The sequence below is a fragment of the Phaethon aethereus genome (assembly GCF_964289735.1).
Source record: "Phaethon aethereus genome assembly, chromosome: 5".
Taxonomy (NCBI): domain Eukaryota; kingdom Metazoa; phylum Chordata; class Aves; order Phaethontiformes; family Phaethontidae; genus Phaethon; species Phaethon aethereus.
In genome coordinates this window covers 61,970,347-61,991,569 of record NC_138579.1, presented here as the reverse complement: position 1 = coordinate 61,991,569, position 21,223 = coordinate 61,970,347, and the positions used below count along the sequence as shown (strand labels likewise).

The following is a 21,223-nucleotide window of genomic DNA, read 5'->3' as shown; positions in this document are numbered from 1 at the left end:
CATGTAAGTGATACTTCAACAGTCAAGTTTCCAGCAGCTACCAATATTTTGTCCAAGTTAGAGTCAAGAGCATATTCCAGAGACAGATGTGGAAACTAAGGATGAAGAAGCTGAAGCAGGTGATGGAATGTAAAAAGCTTTTTTTTTTTTTTTCCTAGAACCAAGAGAAACAGTTGATTTGGAATTGTTTGATGCAATCTGACGGTCATTAAACTATATCCAAAATCTCTATGGAACCAGTGCTTCAAGACACTTAGGCAAAGTATTTATGGTACACACTTGACTTTTCATCTGCAGTGGTACTACCATCGACATACTTTCAACTACGTTGCCTTAGCATATCTTTCCTTCTACTTTGTTATCATGCATTATCATGCACTTTTTTACATTTTATGCAATTTCTCTCATTCTTCCCTTACAAGAAATGTAATTAACATGTTTAGCGTATAATTTGTGGAGCCCAGGTAATGATTTTTAGTTTTTAAGACTACATCTTCTGAAATAACACCTTTGTGGAAAATCTTCGTGATTCAGCCTTTTGGTCATGTGGTTACAAGTCTAGGGTTTATTGTTTGTGAGCTCTTACACCAACTCAAGTGGTCTCTAGTCTTATGACTTTAGTGTTATATGTCCTACATTCAATTGCTGCCCATACATGTGATATCTAACTATACTTTGCTCAGTTTCTTCTCAGTACTGACTTTCACAACTGCAGAATGCACTCCAACCATCTACAGAAGGCCTTGGTTAATATTACATTGTTTTATCTTGTCTTTATGCATGCCACGAAGATTTCCCAAGTCTTAAAACAACTGCAGTGTGTCAATCAGCCACTGTTATTTAGCAGGCCATTTTCTATCTACTGTACTTATCCCAGTACTCTCTGGCTGACCCTGACCAACAGTCAGGGTTGATTTCTGCGTGCACACACACACACTCCCCCACACACACACACACCCCCCCTTTCTGTTCATGTGGGTGTGATTCACTAGGTTTTACAGGGGCATGGAGTATTGGACTTCCAGCAGAGGGTATTTCACAGTCACTCAGTGCAGCAGACATCGTTGGAGGCTATACATTTGGTAAATGTGAGTGTAGTAAAATATCTTGATTATGATTTGATGTTGAACTAATTCTTCATTACTGATTATATAAAATGTTGAACTCTGTTTTGCATTCATGACAGACTGTGTTTGCAGTAATTAAACTCACTGTGCCTGTAAGACTAGGGGGGAGTGGTTACAGGTATATTTCTTAAATCTAGCATAGAAAAATAGCAAATGATGGCAGCAGAAAGGGTGCAAAATCTACCTGAATAGACAATCTTCATCATTACCTTTTGTCATTAAAAGAATCTTTTCCTGCCTAGCAGTGTGCTGAATACTTTCTTCTCTGAATACTCGATGTTCTAAGTGCAGGAAAGTCTCCCCTACCAGGGACATACTGGGGAAGGCCTGTGGGCTCTCCATTGAGAAACCTCTTTTAATGGTATGTAATGGAGTTTTAACCCTAATGGAAACCTAGCCACCAAGGCTAAAGATTTTGGTTCTAAAGTACAGTATAAGACATTGCTCTGCAAGTGGAGTAACCCAGGCAGAATTGCTGGCAGTATGATTGAGATGCATAGCTGAGGTCAAATTTAGGCAGAAATACAGAAATGCATGTTGTTTACTTACAAGAATTCCTTATTTTCATTATAGTACTACAAAAGTTAATAAGGAATGAACTTTAAGACCATATGGACTGACTGAATGACCAACTTTTAATAGAAAGGGCCTAAGTTAAACTGAAGATGCATGCTTTATAAACAGCGGGGGGGGGGGCTTGGGGCAGGGGTGTGTGGTATTTTTTAATAAAAGAAGACAACTTGAAAAAGTTACACTGAGATGTTAGGAAAGATGGGCAGAGATGTTAGGGACATAGAAATTCTAAGAAACTAAAACTATTTAGAAGGAATGGTGACTTCACTCCCTCTTCTTCAAGGGCATGATGTACTTGCGCAGTGGGCCAGCTCCCCACAGGTGCCACTGTAAAACTGACTAATTTGTCTGAGAGTTCTGTCTGTGTGTAAGTTATGCACTCAAATGTGCGTATTTACAGCCATTTCTGTGAGGTCTTGAATCTTAGTTGGACCTACTGTAAGCTGGTCAAAAGCTAGTGAGAGAAGTATATGTTGAGTGAAGTTAACATATTCTTCTGACAATGAATGCTTATAAGTGAGGTGTGAAGTTCTGCACATTCTGTTCTTCAGTGTTCTTGTTGACCCTCTAAAATAGGGAATAAGGACCAAGCTTAGTCCATTTATAGGTGATTCTAGTTAGAGAATGCTACATGCTAAAGGACATGACTAAAACATAAGAGCTTGATACTTAGGAAAACAGTATGAATAATAGGATGCAATTCAGTATAGACTAGTGCAAGGTTATACATTTAAGCAGAATCAATGAGTAAATGCAGGATGAAGAACATGATGCTAGCTACATAAGAGCATTAAAGAATGATCTGGAAGTTATGGGTCCTAGGCTGAAAATATATGTGTGTTACTATATGGCTAATATGACAAGAAATATGGCCCAAGTGTCTATGAAAAGGTTCTTTCTCCCCCAGCCATTTTAAGCTGGAGCCCTGTGTCTCCTCTTAGGCACTTAATTTTAAAAGAAATCAAGGAACAGTTGGTGAAGAGGAACCAAAAGAAAGCAACAAAACAGATATTGAAAAACTAACCTGTGAGGAAAAGACAGAAAAACTTGTGTTTGTTTAACCCAAAGAGGGACCTGCTAATTAGAGATCTACAGATAGTCTTCAAATACGTGAAGAATTTCTGAAGTGAAGGGAAGGACCTTTTTTCATGCTTGGTGGTATGATAAGCAGTAGGTTGTTGAAGTTGAGATGTTGATTCCAGTTAAACATTAAGAAAAATTTTCTAATGATGGGTAGCTAAGAAATAGATTATTTGGGGAGGCTGTGTAATCCATTTCTGGAGGTCTTTAGGAGTAAGCAAGACAAGAATATTGCAAATGATCATCTGTCCTGGGATGGAATAATGAACCAGATGATCTCTTCAGACACCTTTTGGTCCTGTTTGTTGGTAACTTTGTGATTCTCTCAATTCCTTTCAAAAATAGCAGAGACAAGGGTGCTCAGTTCCTCACAGCTCAGCTCATAAAAATGCCAAATTTATATCTAGTTTAGAACTTTATGGCTTGAAAACTGTCTTTTGGTTGGATAAATATTTGATTTCTTGATTTGCATTAATTAGCACCATGTTTTTTTTCATCATCTGTTTTACATTTGGGCCTGTAGACTTCAGTGGAGGTCACAGAATCGCACAGAATCGCACAGAATCACAGAAGCCATGAATATATTTAATATTATTTTAAAAAAATCCTGTTCAGAAATGTTTGGTGCCATTGTACAAGCAACTATAAATGAGTAGTCAGCTGCAGACTAGGGAACTCAGTGAAGTTGGATTCTTGTGTTAGCTGAAAAGGCAGCCAAAGTGTTTTTTTCCCCAGCAGAAATGCATTGTCTGCAATGGAGCTGGGAAATGAACCACTAAGGGCTCACATTATTTTCAGTGCTTTAAGCAAACAGCTCCGTTCCCACAGTTACACAATGTTTTAGTATGCAGGGTGAAGCTATGGGAATTTTCTGAATTTTTTAAAATGAATATGTGGATTTTATTTTTTTTAATTATGGTGTTTCCCTCTGGAGTATTAAAATCCATAGAAAATGGGACATAATAGTTAGGAACAGACCATGTTTTAGAAGGACTTGCTCCTTAGACCCATTTAGAAATCCGTAAGTGATTAGGTAGCTAGAGTTGTTCCTGGTAAGAATTTGATAATTTAAATAATTTGTTTTGCTGACAAAAAATTAGACTTTTCTTTCAATAATTTGTAGGAATAGTGTAATACATATGGCAATTTTTACCATTTAAAAATAAACACCAAAATTCTTTGACTTTGGCAAAAGACTACTGAGACCAGGTATTTCAAATTAAATGCTTTTTGTCTTGATAAGATGGCATTTCACAATTAAATGATAATTTTCAGGAAAATACTAAATCTATTCCTGTACCATTCTTGATTGCTGGAGATGAGAAAGTATTCAAAGTCCAGCTCAAAAAGGTACATACAAAAGATTTAATGTTTATGAAATAAACAGTTTTAGTCTGTAGACACATTTTGCATGTTTTTGTATTCTAATAACCATTCAATAGATACAATTTTTATTAACTATTGCTTGAAATTTTAATATTAACTGTAAAAATTCTCATAGAACTTTTTTTCCCTAGTCACAGGTGAATCATCATTCATCTAATAATGAAACCTATCAAGAAAGATTGGCACGATTAGAAGGTGATAAAGAGTCGCTCATACTGCAGGTATGTCTTAAAGAGAACATTGTCTACGTAGTTGATATTCAGTGAATAAAAGCTGAAGTGACAGAGTATTTTCTGTTAGTGTTAGCAGATCACCAAATGTAACTGATATTTAATCAGGAATTAATTTATAATTTGTACAATCTATCTGATTGGCTTCATGGTGGGGTAACTGGGTAGAGGAGATTGTGGTAACAGCAGTAAGAAGGAGAAGAATGACTGTGATGGGTTGATGCTGGCAGGACACCAGGTGCCCACCAAAGCCGCTGTATCACTCCCCTCCTCAGCTAGACAGGGGAGAGAAAATAAAATGAAAGGCTCGTGGGTCGAGGTAAGGACTTGGAGAGATCACTCACCGATTACTGTCACAGGCAAAACAGTCTCGATTTGGGGAAATTAGTTTAATTTATTACCAATCAAATCAGAGTAGGATAATGAGAAATAAACCCAAACCTTAAAACACCTTCCCCACAGCCCTCCCTTCTTCCTAGGCATAACTTCATTCCCAAATTCTCTACCTCCTCCCCAAGTGGTGCAGGGTGACAGGGAATGAGGTCTGCGGTCAGTTCATCACACGTCTCTGCCGCTCCTTCCTCCTCACGGGGAGGGCTCCTGGACTCCTCACACTCTGCTCCTATTCCAGCATGGGGTCCCTCCCACAGGACACAGTTCTCCATGAACTTCTCCAACGTGAGTCATTCCCACGGGCTGCAGTTCTTCATAAGTTGCTTCAGCCTGTGTCCCCCACAGGGTCACAAGCCCTGCCAGCAAACGTGCTCCAGCCTGGACTCCTCTCCCTGTGGGGCCACAGGTCCTGCCAGGAGCCTGCTCCAGCGCAGGCTTCCCACAGGGTCACAGCCTCTATTGGGCATCCACCTGCTCTGGTGTGGGGTCCTCCATGGGCTGCAGGTGGAGATCTGCTCCACCAGAGACCTCCATGGGCTGCAGGGGGACAGCCTGCCCCTCACCAGGGTCTTCACTATGGGCTGCAGGGGAATCTTTGCTCCAGCACATGGAGCACCTGCTCCCCCTCCTCCTTCACTGACACTGGTGTCTGCAGAGGTGTTTCTCTCACATATTCTCACTCCTCTCTTTGGCTACAATTGCTGCAGCAATTGGTTTTTCTTTCCCTTCTTAACTCTGTTATCCCAGAGGCACTACCGCCATTGCTGATGGGCTTAGCCTTGGCCAGCAGCGGGTCCATCTTGGAGCCAGCTGGCATTGACTCTACCAGACATAGGGAAGCTTTTAGCAGCTTCTCACAGAAGCCACCCCTGTAGCCCCTATGCTGCTAAAATCTTGCCACACAAACCCAATACAATGACAAAGGGGGAAAAAAAAGTGTTGTGGAGTCCCAAGACAATGCCATGGTAGTGGTTCTCATTTTAGGTTTGCAAGGTTGTACCAGTTGATATTCTAGGTTCTCTGTGCCGCCACTTTTAATTAACTGGAAGACTGGCAGGTAGATAGACTGATATTTTTCCTGCTTGTATACTGTACCACAGAAGTTGCTTTACATCGTCAAAAAGCGTAAGGGGGAGGTAAAGGGGGAAGAAGAAAATTTGACAGTAAAATGCATGCCTAAGCTCTTCCAGGTTTCCTCTTTCTCAGCTTACCAAGCCTTTTTCAAACAGATCTCCTGTCCCATGTAAGTTTTCCTCCTGGAGAAAATACATTTTTTACAACTTAAAATAAAAAAAGTTAAGGTTTTGTTTCTGGATATTTTCACTATTACTAAACTGTACATTACATGCTTTTTAAAACCAAAGCTGGAGATTCTTTAAGTGGTCTTTGCATGTCCTTTCTCTTTATGCTTACAAAAGCATATTATAAACATATATGTTTATATCAAACAAAACTTAAGTATACTGGGTAGGTGTTGTCCCTAATTTCAGTTACTAGTTTCTGTAAGCATGTTTTATCCTGTATGTTCTGTTCACACTTGTGTTAATTTACTGAGCAGAATTCTCACTGATGTTGTTAAATAAACAGTAAATGGTTTGTGAGACATAAGCTTAGGCTTGGTTGCATTTTTTCGTTATTCTTAAACTAAAATGGCTATTACCAAACTTAGGAAAAAAAAAAAATCCTGAATGAAAAACAAACTTCTGTTTGGAATTTAAGTGTTTAAATATGTGCTACAAATTCCCTTTCTTCTGAGAGGGAATCAGGTGAGGGGAGACAACATCACAACTGATATTTATTAGAACACCTTTTATTAATCAAGTGGTTATTAACTGTAACATCTTGGTTCTATTAGTAATAGCAAAGAAGTTTTCACACAGTACATTAATTTCTTGCACAGTTCACACACACATGAGCAACTCATAACTGGAGCAACAATCAGGAGGCCAAACCCAGCTGTTTACTCAGAAGCAGAGGGTTCTACTGATGCACCTGTGGCTTTGTCCCTGAAGGCCTCCTTTGTTTCATCACATGCGTGTATAGTCCTGTAATCTTTGTCTGCATATTGCAGCCACTGTTGTCTTGGATGTGGTTCATGCTGTACAGCTGGTTGTTGATGGTCGTGCGTGCTGGTGGGCTTGTACAGATTTGGCAGAATCTTGATGTTCAAAGTGTATCAGCTTTTGTGGCTTTAACAGGACCGCTAGTCTCCAGTGCTTCTAAGTTCCCAAAGACTGTTCCAGGCTACTGCTCAGTATGTACTTTTCCTGTCTTTGTCAGGCTTATTTTTAGTAACTGTTTCTTATCCAAATGAATAGGTACCTATAGAATGCAGGCAGCCAAACTTGCAAAGAAGGGACTTTTATGACATGGAGACCTGCTGAGATCTTTTTCTCAAAAGGAATGCAGTAAAATCAGATTTAGAAATTGTCTTTCTCTTGCCTTTTACTCCCATCACACCCCCATCAAATCAAGAGGCTGAGTCAATATTTATGCATTTTCCTATCCCATTGCACAGCATTGCAGTAAAACTCCAAAACCCCAGGCAAATAAGATAGATGAAAACCTCCATCTGGTAGATGAACACCAGCAACAACAAAAAAAAGGTGCCAAGATGGAGCTGGGGTTAGAACCTGGTTTACACCAGCTCTGCATTATTCTATCTAGGCAGTCAAATATGAGGAACACCGGCAAGTCCCATGCTGAGGTTACACTGGCCTGAGGGAGTTTGCTGGTACAAACCTGGCTCCTCGGTGTAACCGTTGGTGTGAAGGATGAGAAAGTGATGGGAAACAGAGCACCCCTGTTCTATAGCTCATGTTGCATTGTGCCCGTGACTGTGGTCTGTAGCTGTAACCTGCAGGGAATATGAGGCTGGGAGCACTCCAGTCTCACATCAGAGTTGCTGCAAAAGAAGCTGTACAAGGCACTTTGTAGTGGGCACTACCTGTGCCCACTATCTCTGTCCCCCAAAGCTGTGTCAGACAGTGCACCTTGAAACCTGCTTCCACTGTTCAGTCTGTAGCGGAGGCTGGAAAGGCCACAGCATCTGGGATACCTTCTCATAATTCAGTGCCCGTGTATAGGAGCTAATGTATTTCTTCAGATGTTTGGTTTGGGTTTGAGGGTTTTTTTCCCACAAAGATGTTTTAAACTCCTATGCCACTTAATTTTTAGCTAGTTGTTCAATATGCCTCACTTTATAGATATTTGCAGAAAGTATATTATCTATGGGCTGACTCCTGTGAGTGTTGCACTGCTAAGGCAAGATAGACTTGCCAGCGTAGCATATGCTGGGGCTATGTTCTGTGTGCAGCCTGCTAATTCTCTGAATTGTCTGGCAGATGTGATTCTGAACAGAGGGGAAAATTTGAGCTTAAAGTGGCTAATGTGCCTCTCATCCTAACTACTGGAACATCCAACACATGCTTCTAAACCTGCTAAGGTTTTACTAGATTTCTTTGCAGGTCACATGTAACATACAGTTTTCCTTACAGGTTACAATACTAGTTGGAACCTAACCTGACCCTTTAAGTAGAGCTTGTTCTCTTTCTCTGGAACCTGCATCAGATTGACGGAGAGGATTCCGTTTGTTTCTTCTCGCTTTCCGACCTCACAGGGGTTTTTTTGTGTGCCATCACTCATTTCATGGGAGCAAAATGAAAAAGCAGATAAGCAACAGTTTTCCTTGCAGGGAGTTCTCCCCCTGCCCCAGCTTGGATATGTCCCCCTGCCATCTGCCTCCTCCAACTCCTTCCTATCATGTCTCATCCTGCATTCATCTGTACTCTACCCTAGAGCCAACTACTTTAAAGGCATAAAGACAAAATAGTCCTTGGGTTTTTTTCTTTTTCTATATTCCTTTCCCAGGCATGCTTGTCATTATGTTTGCAGGTAAAACAAATATGGATTACCCAGTCACTCTCTCTGCAGCTTCCCTGATGTGAACTCAGTTGTTCATTGATTGGGTTTTAGAAGTGCTGTGTAGCCGGTACATCTTAAAGGTTTCACTTCCATATACTGTACTTTTTTTTTTTTAATAAAGGTGTTGTGGTGTTGGATGGGAGAGCATAGATAAGTTTTTGTTAATGCACTTCATTCAAACTGGAGTTTAAACCCCTACAGTTGCTTTTTTGTTTGAGATAACATTTTTCCTGTATAATCAAGGCTTTTATATAAATAAATAGTAAAAATGAATATACAGGGTATATATGTGCTGCTTGACATAGGAATTAACATTGGGTTGTTTTTTTTGACATCTCTGTAATGTTATCCTGAGCATAGTTTTTTCAGCTTTGCAAGTTTTGAGTTAGGCTGCTGGGCTTTTCTTATTACATACTCACTGGTCTGTACCACCATTCCCACAGTTCTTTACCAGTATTGCTTATTGTTTCTTTTCCTGGGATTCATTGTCTGTATCTCACTTCTTTGCTTTCATGTTTTGGCTTGCAAAGCCTGGGAATTTTTCTTGGAATAGAACTTTGCCACTGCTAAAACATGCCTTTTACTCATTGCATTCTTTGTAATTTCAGAGCGCTTTATTGATAGGTAAGCTCTTTTTCTGTTCTTGTAAGAAGTAAAGTAATTGGTTGGTTTCCAAATCAACAGTTTAATTGTTTATCCATTTTAGAGAACAATATGCCAATGGAACCTGAGATGGCAATGCATGCTCCAAAACCACTTAAAATGTTATCAGTATCCTATGTTCTTGTTCGGTGCTTTCTAATTTTTCAGACTTTTGCACAAACTGACTCAGGCTACCTATAGGTAGTCTTCCATCTCTTCTAGAAATGGTCTTTCTTTTTCATATTAAAACAAAATCATTGGGGGGGGAGGGGGAATCAGAGGGCGGGGTTGAAGCAAAGTATAGGTAAGACTGAAAAACTCTTTATCTTGATAGAGCAGGTTGTTGCAGTGCACAAGAATATTAAACCATTGAGGACTTTAAAAGAACTTGCTGTTCAAATGTGCATTTGGATGTTAATTGTATAAGGTAATTGAAACTTATTTACAGTCAGTTCAGTAGCATTGTGCTTCTCTTCTCAAATTACAGGTGAGTGTTCTTACAGACCAGGTGGAAGCTCAAGGAGAGAAAATTCGGGACTTAGAAATCTGTCTTGAGGGGCATCAGTTGAAACTGAATGCTACAGAAGAAATGCTTCAACAGGTAAAAATCTGGATTGGAAAGCTTCTTGCATAATCTTTTCCACAAGAAGAGTGAACATATATGGTCAGCTTGTCTGCATGTGTGAATGCCTTTGGCAACAAGATAAAATGGGGAAAAAATGCCTATTTTATTGTTCTCTTGCTGCTTTGCACATTTGGGGTTGGTTGGGGTTTTTTGGGGTTTGGTGTTTTTTTTTTTTTCCCCAATAAATGTTTCTTTGTTTTCCTGTTGCAGAAACGTTTTACTGGCTGGTTGCATAATACTGTACGTGGCAGCATGTAAAATGAAACTAGTGTCTTATTTGTACTGTGCTGACGAACTAACTTTGGACATGGTTGAGTAACTGGTTAGACGGGTTAAATGTATCTAGTATATGTCGGAGTTATAGAAGTAAGACGTTTTATTTAAATATCTTCAGGGTTTGTATGGCTTTGAAGCTTCAGAGGTAGTAAGTTGAAATGACTTACTGTATCAAATTTGGTTTTATAACCATTTTTGCTTAATTTAGGAGCTTTTCCCTTATTTTTTGAAAGAAAATTAGTATATAAAGACGTATTTTTCTTTATTTCAATCGACAGTTTCAGGCTATGTGATTTAATTTTTGTTCTTTCATGTTATATGTTGAGGGAGCAGAACAAATGGTAAATTAAATACCTTACATTTCATGTGTTACTGCAGAGGTGGCAGGTCTGTCGATTCAAAAGAACTTTCCTGGTACAATTTTCTGTTATTTACAGATGCAGATCATCCCCTGGTAATACAGTACATAGATATGAAAAATAGATTTGAAATTGTAAATAACCCTCAAAATTTATGCCAAAAATTTGCAGGATAGATACTGTTCTTGATGAACTTACTTCCTCTCCCCACCAGGAATGTTGTGTTACAAATATACTGGTTTAGCTTTAAATTATAGTTGTGTTAATCTATATGAACTTATAAATTACAGTTGTGTTTATGTGTATAAACTTACTTTACTGTAAGAAGCCACGTACAGAAGTATGTAAACAGTAGCAACTTCTATAAGGTAAACTTGTATCCTAAACTTTTTAAAGTTATAATTCTCCAAGCTTCTCCAAAAAAAAATTGGTCACACACAACTTTTCCAGCACAAAATGCTTCCAGCTGGGAAAAGTTTTATTCTCATACTTAAATGAGGGGATGTTTTTAAAAATGCAAATAGCGAGTGTGTTTAGTTTTTCAGTGAGATCTGAAGTGAAATTCAAAGAACAGTAACTATTTAAGTTACGAAAATTTGTTTTCAGACTTCAGGAAGGCATTCACAATAGATTGTAAAAGTTTCCTGTTTCAATCTAAAACTAGATAGTTGTTCTGTGAATTCTGCTAAAACTGCTTATTGTTTCTCTGACTTAAAATTTTCTGCTCTCAAAGTCTTCTAAGGAAACTGTGAATTTAAAGCCTGATTTAACAGAACACTGAGGCATCTGAAAATAGAATATAATAATGCATGTACATTGCCATTTCAATGAAAACGTTTGACTCTACCTGTCTGGCATTAGGCACATGTGCAAATTGCATACACAGCAGATCCCAAAGTGATAAGCTACAAAAGTCTGTACTAAAGCTAATGAAGTCAGAGAATCTCCAAATATGTTTGACATAAACCTTAAATCTAAATTTTGAGATCATTTTGAGCAGCTGTAATTCTTGCCAAATGGGAGTAATTTAAAATTAATTTTCTTTCTGATACACATGTTAAATAGTTAGCAATAAGCTCAAATTTGTTGATTGTTTTTTATTGTATTTTTTGGATCTTGCATTTGAACATAACTTACAGAAATACTGGCAAGCTTTCTTGTTGATTGCTAAATTTCCAAATGACTGATCTCTCATGCTCACAGCATATATGATAGCTTGAGCTTTGTTGTGTTAGGTTTTTTAAGAGAAAGAGTTGTCTAGGCCACAACTTCTTGGTAAAGATTTGTGTTTCATTTTAACGCTGTGAGTTTGTCGATTTGACACAAACACATATGCTTAGTATTTTAATTTTTTTGTGTGATACACTTTCAGTAGCTGACCCAAAATTAAAAAATTAATTCAGTGTGGAACTGAGATATTTAAAATTTATTTTCTCACTGGAATGAGAATAAATTATGTTGAGTTAACATTTTAGTCTTGTGAACAGTAAGAAGAGCAAATTAAGTGAAATACTAGAGGATGACAAGGGAATGGTAGTTGTGGTGTCTTTCTCACATGGATTACATCCCCCAGTAGACACTGAGATACAGGAAACCCAAGCTACATCTCTGAAAATCTCAATAGTTGGAGAAATTATACATCTATTATGGCTCAGCACAGGGCCCTATTTGTCTATAATTTATTTTGAAGGTTCTTTTTCTCAGTTCATCTTGCTGAAAAGATTACCCTCTACAGGGAATGAATTGAGATTTGGAGAGAAGAGAATGACCTGATAATGTGATGATTGGGACATTCATGTAAGATATGTGGCCAACGGGCCTTCTTGCAGTTAATTTATCAAAAGCAGAGTGAGTATCTGGCCTCAGGATCTTCAACAGACGGATGGATCAACCCAGTTTTGGGGAGAGTTGGGTTCAGGTCTTCTCAGCCAGCAGTTGCCAGTGTCCTGTACAAGTGCTCATGATGCTTAGCAAAAAGGTGAAAGATACTAATGTTGTCACTGTGTTTTTCCACAAAACTATTTAGCGGGTCTTTCAAGACAGTATTTATTTATTTTTACAGTAAACTAATTTATTTGTAATAAGAAAAAATCATCTAGCTCTATGTACCTATATAAATATTCTTGCTTTTCAGAAAGACTTCTATTATCTTCCTAAGGTGCATATAAATCCAATTTCATTTTGTGGTTCTGCTTGCTTATTTACAGTATATTGAACTCCACTGATTTTTACCTTTGTGAACTTAAGCTGACTGCTTCTTCTAAATGGAAAATGGAACGATGAAGATAATTGCCCTAGCTTGAAAAATCTTTAATGTGTATTAGTCGAACTAAGCTAACTGCAGTATGGATAAGCATATTATTTACTTATCTAGGAAACCATATACCTGAGTCCAGTATAAGCCCTGTCATTTTAATTTTGGAAACTATAAAAAAGTGACTCTTAATAAATTCTGTGCCCAAAATGCTACAATAAAAACAAAAATCATGCTCTGTTAAGATAATTTAATGACTATATCTGGAAGTTCCACAAGAGAAAGGGTATGTAATGTTACCCTGCAAAATAGTTTTTGCTGAATCTCTGCTAGCAGAGACTTGTCCACTTTGTAAGGGTGGGGTTACTGGCTAAAATCCTTTTGGCTTATGATTTATGCACAGTTGTTTTGAACCCTGCTACAAAGTGATCATGGAAACACTTTTGAAAAAACAGGTAAAATAAACTTTATACAAATTACATAAAATGGCTGTTCAACATTTAGGGTTGAATGCGGAATAGTAGCAACAGACACTGCTGCTTCTTTGCAGAAAATTGGGATTCTTCATCCCTCTAAGAGAACGATGTAATATCCCTTAGTCAAAACATGAACTTTCAAGAAGTGATTCAAGCCAATCTAAAGGTTACTGCTGCAAGAAGGAGAAGGCCTCATTCTCCTTTCATCATTCTACCTGTTCCTGACCATGTGCTTCTGCAAATTATTTTATACTGATTCTCGTGCTCATCAGACTTTTTCCTCAATGACTGGGAGAAAACTAACTTGGGATTTAAAAAGAAGGGAAAGGTTTTCTGCTGGGTTAGTGAGTTGAAACAGCTCACAGAAAAGGTCAAGGCGTGGCATTAAGGGCAATGGTGAGATGTGCATTTGACCTAGCTGTGTATGAAACTACAGCCAAAGAAAATACAGTTCAGCAGCATTTGAGAAACAAAAGAATCCTGTATAACAGATGCAGAGATGCCCTGATGTGCACAGTTGCAGATAATGCATGTAAGTTTTCATGAGATGTAATGCTTACGGTGTCAAACTCAACATTTTGCTTCTGTAAGGGTACTTATTCCACTACAGACTCTAATCAAGAAACAGCATTTTTCACCTTGAAGGTGTTTGCATTTTCTTTCTTTAAAACAAAGTAGGTCTTTAAAAAACTCATGAAAGTCAATGGCAAAACTTTAAACCAGTCCTTAAGCATGGTTCCGATTTGGGCCAAGAAACACATTTCCCTGGTCATCCTTCACAGTAACTGTTAAGCAAAAATTTTCTGGAGCATGACTGGGAGCAAGATGCCAGTGTGGTCCCACTGAATTACCTTCCAGTAGTAACTCTGTCTTGCCATTGAATGTGTAAAAAATATGGAAATGCCAACCTGTGTGAATAGTTACCTGCCTTGGCCCTTAGTGCATTGTAATGAATGTCTTGAAATAAAAAAACCCGAAACAAATTCCTAGAATTATCCTATGAAAACAATCTATGCTGTGACAGTCCATTTCCAGTATATCTTCTGCTTTAAAATGTAGAATTACAGCCAATTATGGAGAATAATGTTGTATATGTGTCTTCTTCTAAGTTAGTTTGTGGCATTTCCAAGTACTTTCTTCCAGCCAATTTTAAGGATTTTTTTTTTTTAAGAGAAGAGAAAGTCTTGAACATCTGCTATGGTAGCCTTGAGGGAACCTCCTATCAACTTGCTATCAACTTTTCTTTCATTTGTACTAGACAAATGAAAAATATTTGTATTTGTATTTGGACATTTGTACTGTGTACAAACGTAGAACCAAATTGGAAAGCAAAAATAATTTTTGATCTATAAAGTAGCCTAAATTGTCCCATAACAGGAAGTGCCAGCCATGTAAACACATTGGTGCTATGGAATCTATGCTCTTAATCTTGACAGCTGTGTTCAAGTCAGTTTGAAAAGTGAATTTTCTGCACGTACAGATTTGTCCTTTACAGTTCTTTTTAAGTGCATTTTTTTATGGTAATTATCATGAATAAGAATAGTTAGTTACCTCTTTGCTATTCCAGTGCTGCATTTGATTTATTTAACAGATACTAGTTGCTATTGAAGCTCTGTGGCATAAGTATAACAGCGTGCAGTTTGCTTTACCAATCAAAATGCTGGTCTGTGTGGCAGTGTCTTTCCTGTACCTGGCCTGTTCCAAATCCTAAATGTGGTTTCCCTGTGTGTTTCTGCCTTCCATCTTATTTCTGACACATAATTGCAAGAAGCAATCCAGGAGACCCTTGTCAGATGGCTGCATTGTGTAGAGAGCATTGTGTCTTCTATCAAGTAAATTCTCTTGCAAAGTAAAAAGCACTTGGCTTTCGGATTGTTTCTGTCTTAAAAATACACATAGAATTGGAAATGCTTAAACACAAACAGACGTGAGTTTCTGTTTCTCATGTCAGTTTGTGGCCAACTTCTGCCTGGGTGCAAGGAGCCAGGGAAAGTGTGCCAGACAGTGCCCTTTGTGAGGCACAATGGAGAATCTTTTAAAAAACAGTGAATTATAAAAGAATGGGGGGAGGAACTGTATGAGAGTAGGAACTTGAATCCAATGCGGTTCAGTGTGTACCTGTTCTGGTTTTGCAGTTGTCTTACACTCAGGGGAGCCAGAATCCTATCTTGGTTGCAGAGTATAAATCTGGTGTGTGTATCTGTTTGCTTCCCAGGAACTTTGCTGGCCAGCAAGCATCATTCCTTCAACTTTCAGTTGCCTGAGTTATCTGATCTTAGATGAATTTCAGCACTTGTTTATAGCATGCAGTAACTTCTTGCCAGCAGCTAGCTTAGTGTTTCAGATTTTGACTGTGTGCTCTGTGCTGCTCTGTTTGTGAGGCATAAAGTTTTCAGAGCGTGCTCTCAAGTTATTCAGCTTATCTGTACAGGTGAGCGTTACTGCTTTGTTATTTTACAGTTAACGTAGGCATGAATCTGCTCGTCAGGCATATGCAAAGGGTTGTTCAAATTGGCAGGGCAATGGGAAGTTCTGTCCTTTCCGTCGCTTAACTATATAATGGGCAAATGATGAATTGGAGGGCTGTAATTCACTCTGCTACTGGCTTGCACCATTTCATGGTGATTACATGTGTACATTGCTCTCAGCTGTGTTTTCAGTTAAGCAAATATCTTGTTTCTACCACAGCTGACACACAGCACTTGAAAAGTGCAGTCCTCATTAGCAGTGGTTCTTGCTGAATTTTGCTTACCAGGTAGGTCTGTCTGTGTCTCTCAACTATTTTAATAAGGGTGAAAAGTATTAAATTTTTTTAGTGTTGTATTTTGTACAGTGCACAAGTGCAAAATGATATCTTTGGGGTTTTTTCCCCCCCACTTGACTAAAATCTTACTTATGGTTTCTCAGTCAGTGTATGGCATGATTTTTGCTTCTGTTTTGTGGAGTGTTAAATATCCTGGAATTTTCTGTGCTTGCAGCTGACAGCCTAGAATAGTGCAGTGTTCTCTTTTTAAGCTATTTTCTGTCATGTTAAATTTTATAAGCAGCTTTATAAGAATTATGTATTTCCAAGACAATAAAATGTGAAAGTGAGATATACAGCCTGTGCTTCAGTTTCATTGGGAATATTGAAAAACATGACTAAATGTTTAAAAAGTATACAGTGTGAATTTTAAATATACAGTTGTGTTTGGAATTAGTTTGCTGTTCATTATCTGCCTGTTACATGCATGCTGCAGCTTCTGCATGACTCATCTTTGTAATTATTCTACTGTAAAATAGGTTTTTCCCTTAATTTTTAAAGTTAAAAGTTGAGTTTCAGAAAAAGAACTTTGAGAAATTAAATTATACTTTTACTACATTTTAAAATTAAAAACCATTATCTTGTTTATAAATAAGTTTCCCTAAAATATGTTCTATTTCTGTTTTATATTTCAGCTTTTTAAGATCCTTCTAAAGCTGCTACAGCCCAAATTACCATTATGCCTGTCTTATATTATCTTTTTTGCTTTAAAACCAATAACATAAATTTGTATTTTCTTTTCTTACAATTGCATATTTATTCTGGCTGAATTCAAGTTGCATCATACCATTGAAATACACTATAATTTCTCTGTAACAAAATGGGTCACATTCGTAATGAGCTGTTCACTGTGAGTATCTGCTTGAAGATGAAAATAATTGCTTCCAGATGTTACCATTTCAAGAGGGGACATTTACTTTAAACGGCACTTTCTTTCAAAGGAAAAGTTAGACTCTCTAGATGCAAGAGAAATTGTCAGCTGTTTTAAATCAGTGTAGCTCCATTGAAAACAAACTAGGGATAGTTAGCTGTTTTGTCTATTTTAAGGCAAGAGTTTTATGCCAGTTTACACTAGCTGAGGATCTGATTCTCCAGCCTTAGAGCAAACTGTAAAAATTTGAGTTGATTTAAAAAAAAAAAAAAAAAGACTGCTGCCTTCATGCTCACTTATACCAGGTAGCACCTCAGTGTTCATATGGAGCTACTGAACTCTGAATGAGCAGACTGAGGTATTACTCTCCATTGCATAACTAAGTGTCATTTTGTGAGTCTATCGAAAAAGTAAGGAGTAATGCCAGATGGTACATGCAAAGGATGGATCTTTTGTTAAAAATCTCTAGAGAGATGCCACATCTCCTTGCCTTATTAAGAAATCTTCCTGTCCTATCATGGAACACCATGTCAGTGTCTAAATGTTGTTTCAGTTCAACAGTGAATAGAGTCTGTCCATGGGGCCGAAGTCACCTCATCTGGATAGCCTTTTTGTTGTTCAGTGGCCTTATTTCATATCAAAGTTCTCATTTATAGCTATATCTTAATATCCAGAAGTCTGCTATGTTAACAGCTGTGCAGAGCCTGTTCCAGTATGGACTGGAACGTGCCTCTGGAACTTGTGCAAATTAGTGTTTTTCTGGAAGATAGAGGAATAATTTGTAATCACCTTTGTAGAAAACAGTTACTACTGGGATTTCATTAGGTGACTGCCTTTTAGAGTTTCTCAATAAAAAAAAACTCAGTGCACTATCCTTCCCTGAGTAGTGCTTGATTTATTTCATTCAGAGAAGAAAAAAAAAAACAAACCATGAGGCTACATTTCTGTTCATTTTCCCATCCATACACAGATATCATTGTCAATGTCAGCAGGAATGGGAATGGCACTGGGAATAGTGGGTGGCTTAGATAAGTGGTGTTGCAATGCAGATGCAAGCTTAGTGCTATTTTTAATTTGGGCTGTATGCCCCACCAGACTAAAACAATTTACATGTAGAGCAGATTTGGGTTCCAAATAAACTTTAACTGTATAATTTTTAAAATAATCTTTGTGGCTTCCTTGGCTCCAAGCCATAGTCTGCAACATACCATACAGTTTGTGGAAGAGGAAGACATGAGAAAAGGGTGATGGACAAGACAGTTTCTGATCACTCAGTAATATCAGTGTAGAACCAGAATAACTATGCCAACTTCAGTTAAGTCACTTCCATGTAATTCAAAGCAGAATCTGCTGCTTCCTCAGTGCATTTCATATGATCAAAACACCAATGTCAGTTATGAATTACAGTAACATTTTTTTAACCATTTAGAAACCTATGTTCTTTTGCAAAAATTAATTAGGCACTTGGAAAACTAGCTATTGATTTTTTTTTTTTTTTTTTAGTAAGGCTTAAGCTCCTTTTCTCTTTGAAAATGGAGGCCAACAGAAGCATTTTATGTATATAATACAGTCTGTTAAATTTTAGAAGATTTTTTTGCTTTGGCTTTCTTGAAAACTGAAAGATACAACGAAGATGCTAATATTGAATGTTTTCCAAACACAGTGATACCACTCGGTCCAAAGTATGGCTTTCTCTGCCATCCGAAAAACAAACTCAGGGCACACAAGCAAAAGTTTTGGCCAATTGTTTCTCATTTACACTGTTACTCAGTTTAGACATTACCTTTTAGATTCCAGTTAGGGCATACCACTTTTCATTCAATGCTGTTCCCTCCAGAGTGTGTAGCCTTCAAAAGTTAACAAGTACTACATGGTGTAAACTTTTAGGTATTATTAGCGTGATTGCTGAACTGTTGCTTGTCTTTGGTGCTCTCTTTTGGCTAGGGTGCTTGTTCTGTAATACAACCTTTATTGGATAACACATGATAAGAAGTTCTAAAATGGTTCATTGTAATACTAAAATGTAGCTTTGATGAGTGTTTTAGGAAGTAGCCAACTGTTTTGTAATGTGTCATGTGAAGGTCTCTATGGTATTATGTAGGTTTTGTGTTTGTTCAGCCTTAGTATTGTTTCCTGATTTCATGTCTTGCCTCCGGCATTAACTCTACCACACTTTTTCTTGAAATGGGGGGGGATGACCATGGTTTAGTGATTAACACAGGAGAATGTTTAGGTGAAAATAGCTGCAAAACTCGAGCAACACACAGTTCAAACAGTTCAAAGTATATGTGCCGTGAAAAAAGGTAGACAAATTTGCTTTCATATGAATTTGCCAATCACTCCTTTTCTTTTCTTTTTTTTTGTTACTTTTTCTGCCTGAAGTAAATGCTTACATCAAATCTGTATTGCTGCAGGTTTTGCATTGTAAAGCAGTAGCAGGCGTGACTTTTGAAGGGAATCATTTTGCTTTCAGACTGGAAGTGTTAAACACTGGGGTAGAGACTCTTCTATGGGTCGGAGAGTAAATCATGTAGTATTCTGTCAGTATTCCAATAAATACCTGGACAAAATATTCTGCTTTGCTTTCAGGAGTTGCTAAGTCGAACATCACTAGAGACTCAAAAATTAGATCTAATGGCTGAAGTTTCAGACCTGAAGATTAAGCTGGTTGGTATGGAAAAGGAACAGAGTGATTATGAAGAAAAACAGAACAAAGCTGAGGTGAGTTTCTTTCATTAGCTTGTTTTCTTTTTTTTTTATCATGTGTCTATGGTGTGCTGTCATACACCTAAGCTTTTGACCTGAAATCAGCATGCAGTAGGATTTTCCGTGCTTACAGCGCAGTCCGTATCATTGATCCTGTGAATTCAGTGAGGAATACGATTATGCATTTTTGGGATGTGGTTTCTTTTCCCCTCTCTCATTATACTTCAAAGGTTGCTGTTTGGCTTTAATCAAGGCACAAAGTCCCTTCCAGAAGCATACATTACAATTGGTGTTCTCTTAACCCTTTCCTTTCCACAGGAGCTCGACTGGCATGGCCACGTGAGGCCTACTAGAACTCTTCCGTTTCCTCGTTTATGTGGCAGACTGTCAGCTCAGTAGTATCGGGGGTACTACAAACACTTAGGGGATCACCCGTGGTGATTTTAATGCATTCATGGCACTTGGGAGGGCAAGACAAGGGGCAGGGCATTTTCCTCAAATGAGCCTTTCCCTTGTGGGTACATAATAGATAGTGCAAAAAAATTACATGTGTTGGAGGAAATTCTAATCCTTACTCCCCTTCAGATGTGGAGAGTTCTGGACATCAAAGAAGCTTTGCTTTTTACCATATTGGTTAAGAAAGAGAGTATGAAATGGGGAATCATATCGACAACATTTACTTCATGGTAGTGAGCAGCAGGTGAGAGCTGGGAAGGAAAGCGATTATGAAAGACAGTAATTCGTATGAATTGCTATGCGTTGCCCTACTCTGTTGCCATGTAAGGGGACCAGCTATCAGGAGAGGATTACTTGGCAAGGGAGGATTACTATGTCCAACATTTATACGTTGCTGACTGAAAAAAGACTTTATGTTCCACATTGACTTAGGAGAATTTGAAATGCAGGCAGTGTTAGAAAACTGTTTGCTCTCCATAATGGTACTGGTGGAGTATTTGATAACTATGTGTAAATAATTTACCTGCAGTGACATAATACGTTTGGGGCGTGTTTGTTTTTTGACTTATTTATCCTCTGAAGTTTTCTTTAGAGATTAAAGGATAGTTTAAAGAGAGCAATTTCTGGCAGAGGCTGCAAGCCAGAGAGGCACCAGCTGCTGTTTTTACCATCTGTGGCCTTCTCATGCTCTTTCACCCATAATTGTCAGTGTCTTGTGTAGGCCTAAGCAGTCTCCTACTACCTGCAAATCTAAACAGGTCTGTGCAGCACCTAATTGCTACAGATGGCAGCCTGCTCCCAACAGCCATCTTCCTGAGAGGCCTTCAGCACTTCCCATCGCACGTCGAATATGAAGACGAGGCTGCTTAAATTATTGCAGGACATGCACAGTCAGCCTGACTCCTGCAAAGCAGCAAAGCTTTTGAGTGCATTTGCATTGACAGGACTTCGAAGTATCCGATAGGGGTGAGGCTGTGACCTGTGAAATTCCTCTGCCACTGCAGCTAGGTGTGTGGCCCCCTTGGATGGAAAAGTTGAGCTT

At 38.2% G+C, this 21,223-nt stretch overlaps 1 protein-coding gene across 1 annotated transcript in view; it reads left to right on the top strand.

Moving 5' to 3' along the window:
• PPFIBP2 (PPFIA binding protein 2) overlaps nucleotides 1-21,223 on the top strand; it is a gene marked incomplete at its 3' end in the record, with an annotated part of 89,726 nt that overhangs the window by 33,873 nt on the left and 34,630 nt on the right. The window contains exons 3-5 of the mRNA XM_082000656.1: nucleotides 4,298-4,387; nucleotides 9,843-9,956; nucleotides 19,609-19,740. Coding sequence (XP_081856782.1) covers nucleotides 4,298-4,387; nucleotides 9,843-9,956; nucleotides 19,609-19,740 — 336 coding nt within the window. The remainder of the gene's footprint in view (nucleotides 1-4,297; nucleotides 4,388-9,842; nucleotides 9,957-19,608; nucleotides 19,741-21,223) is intronic.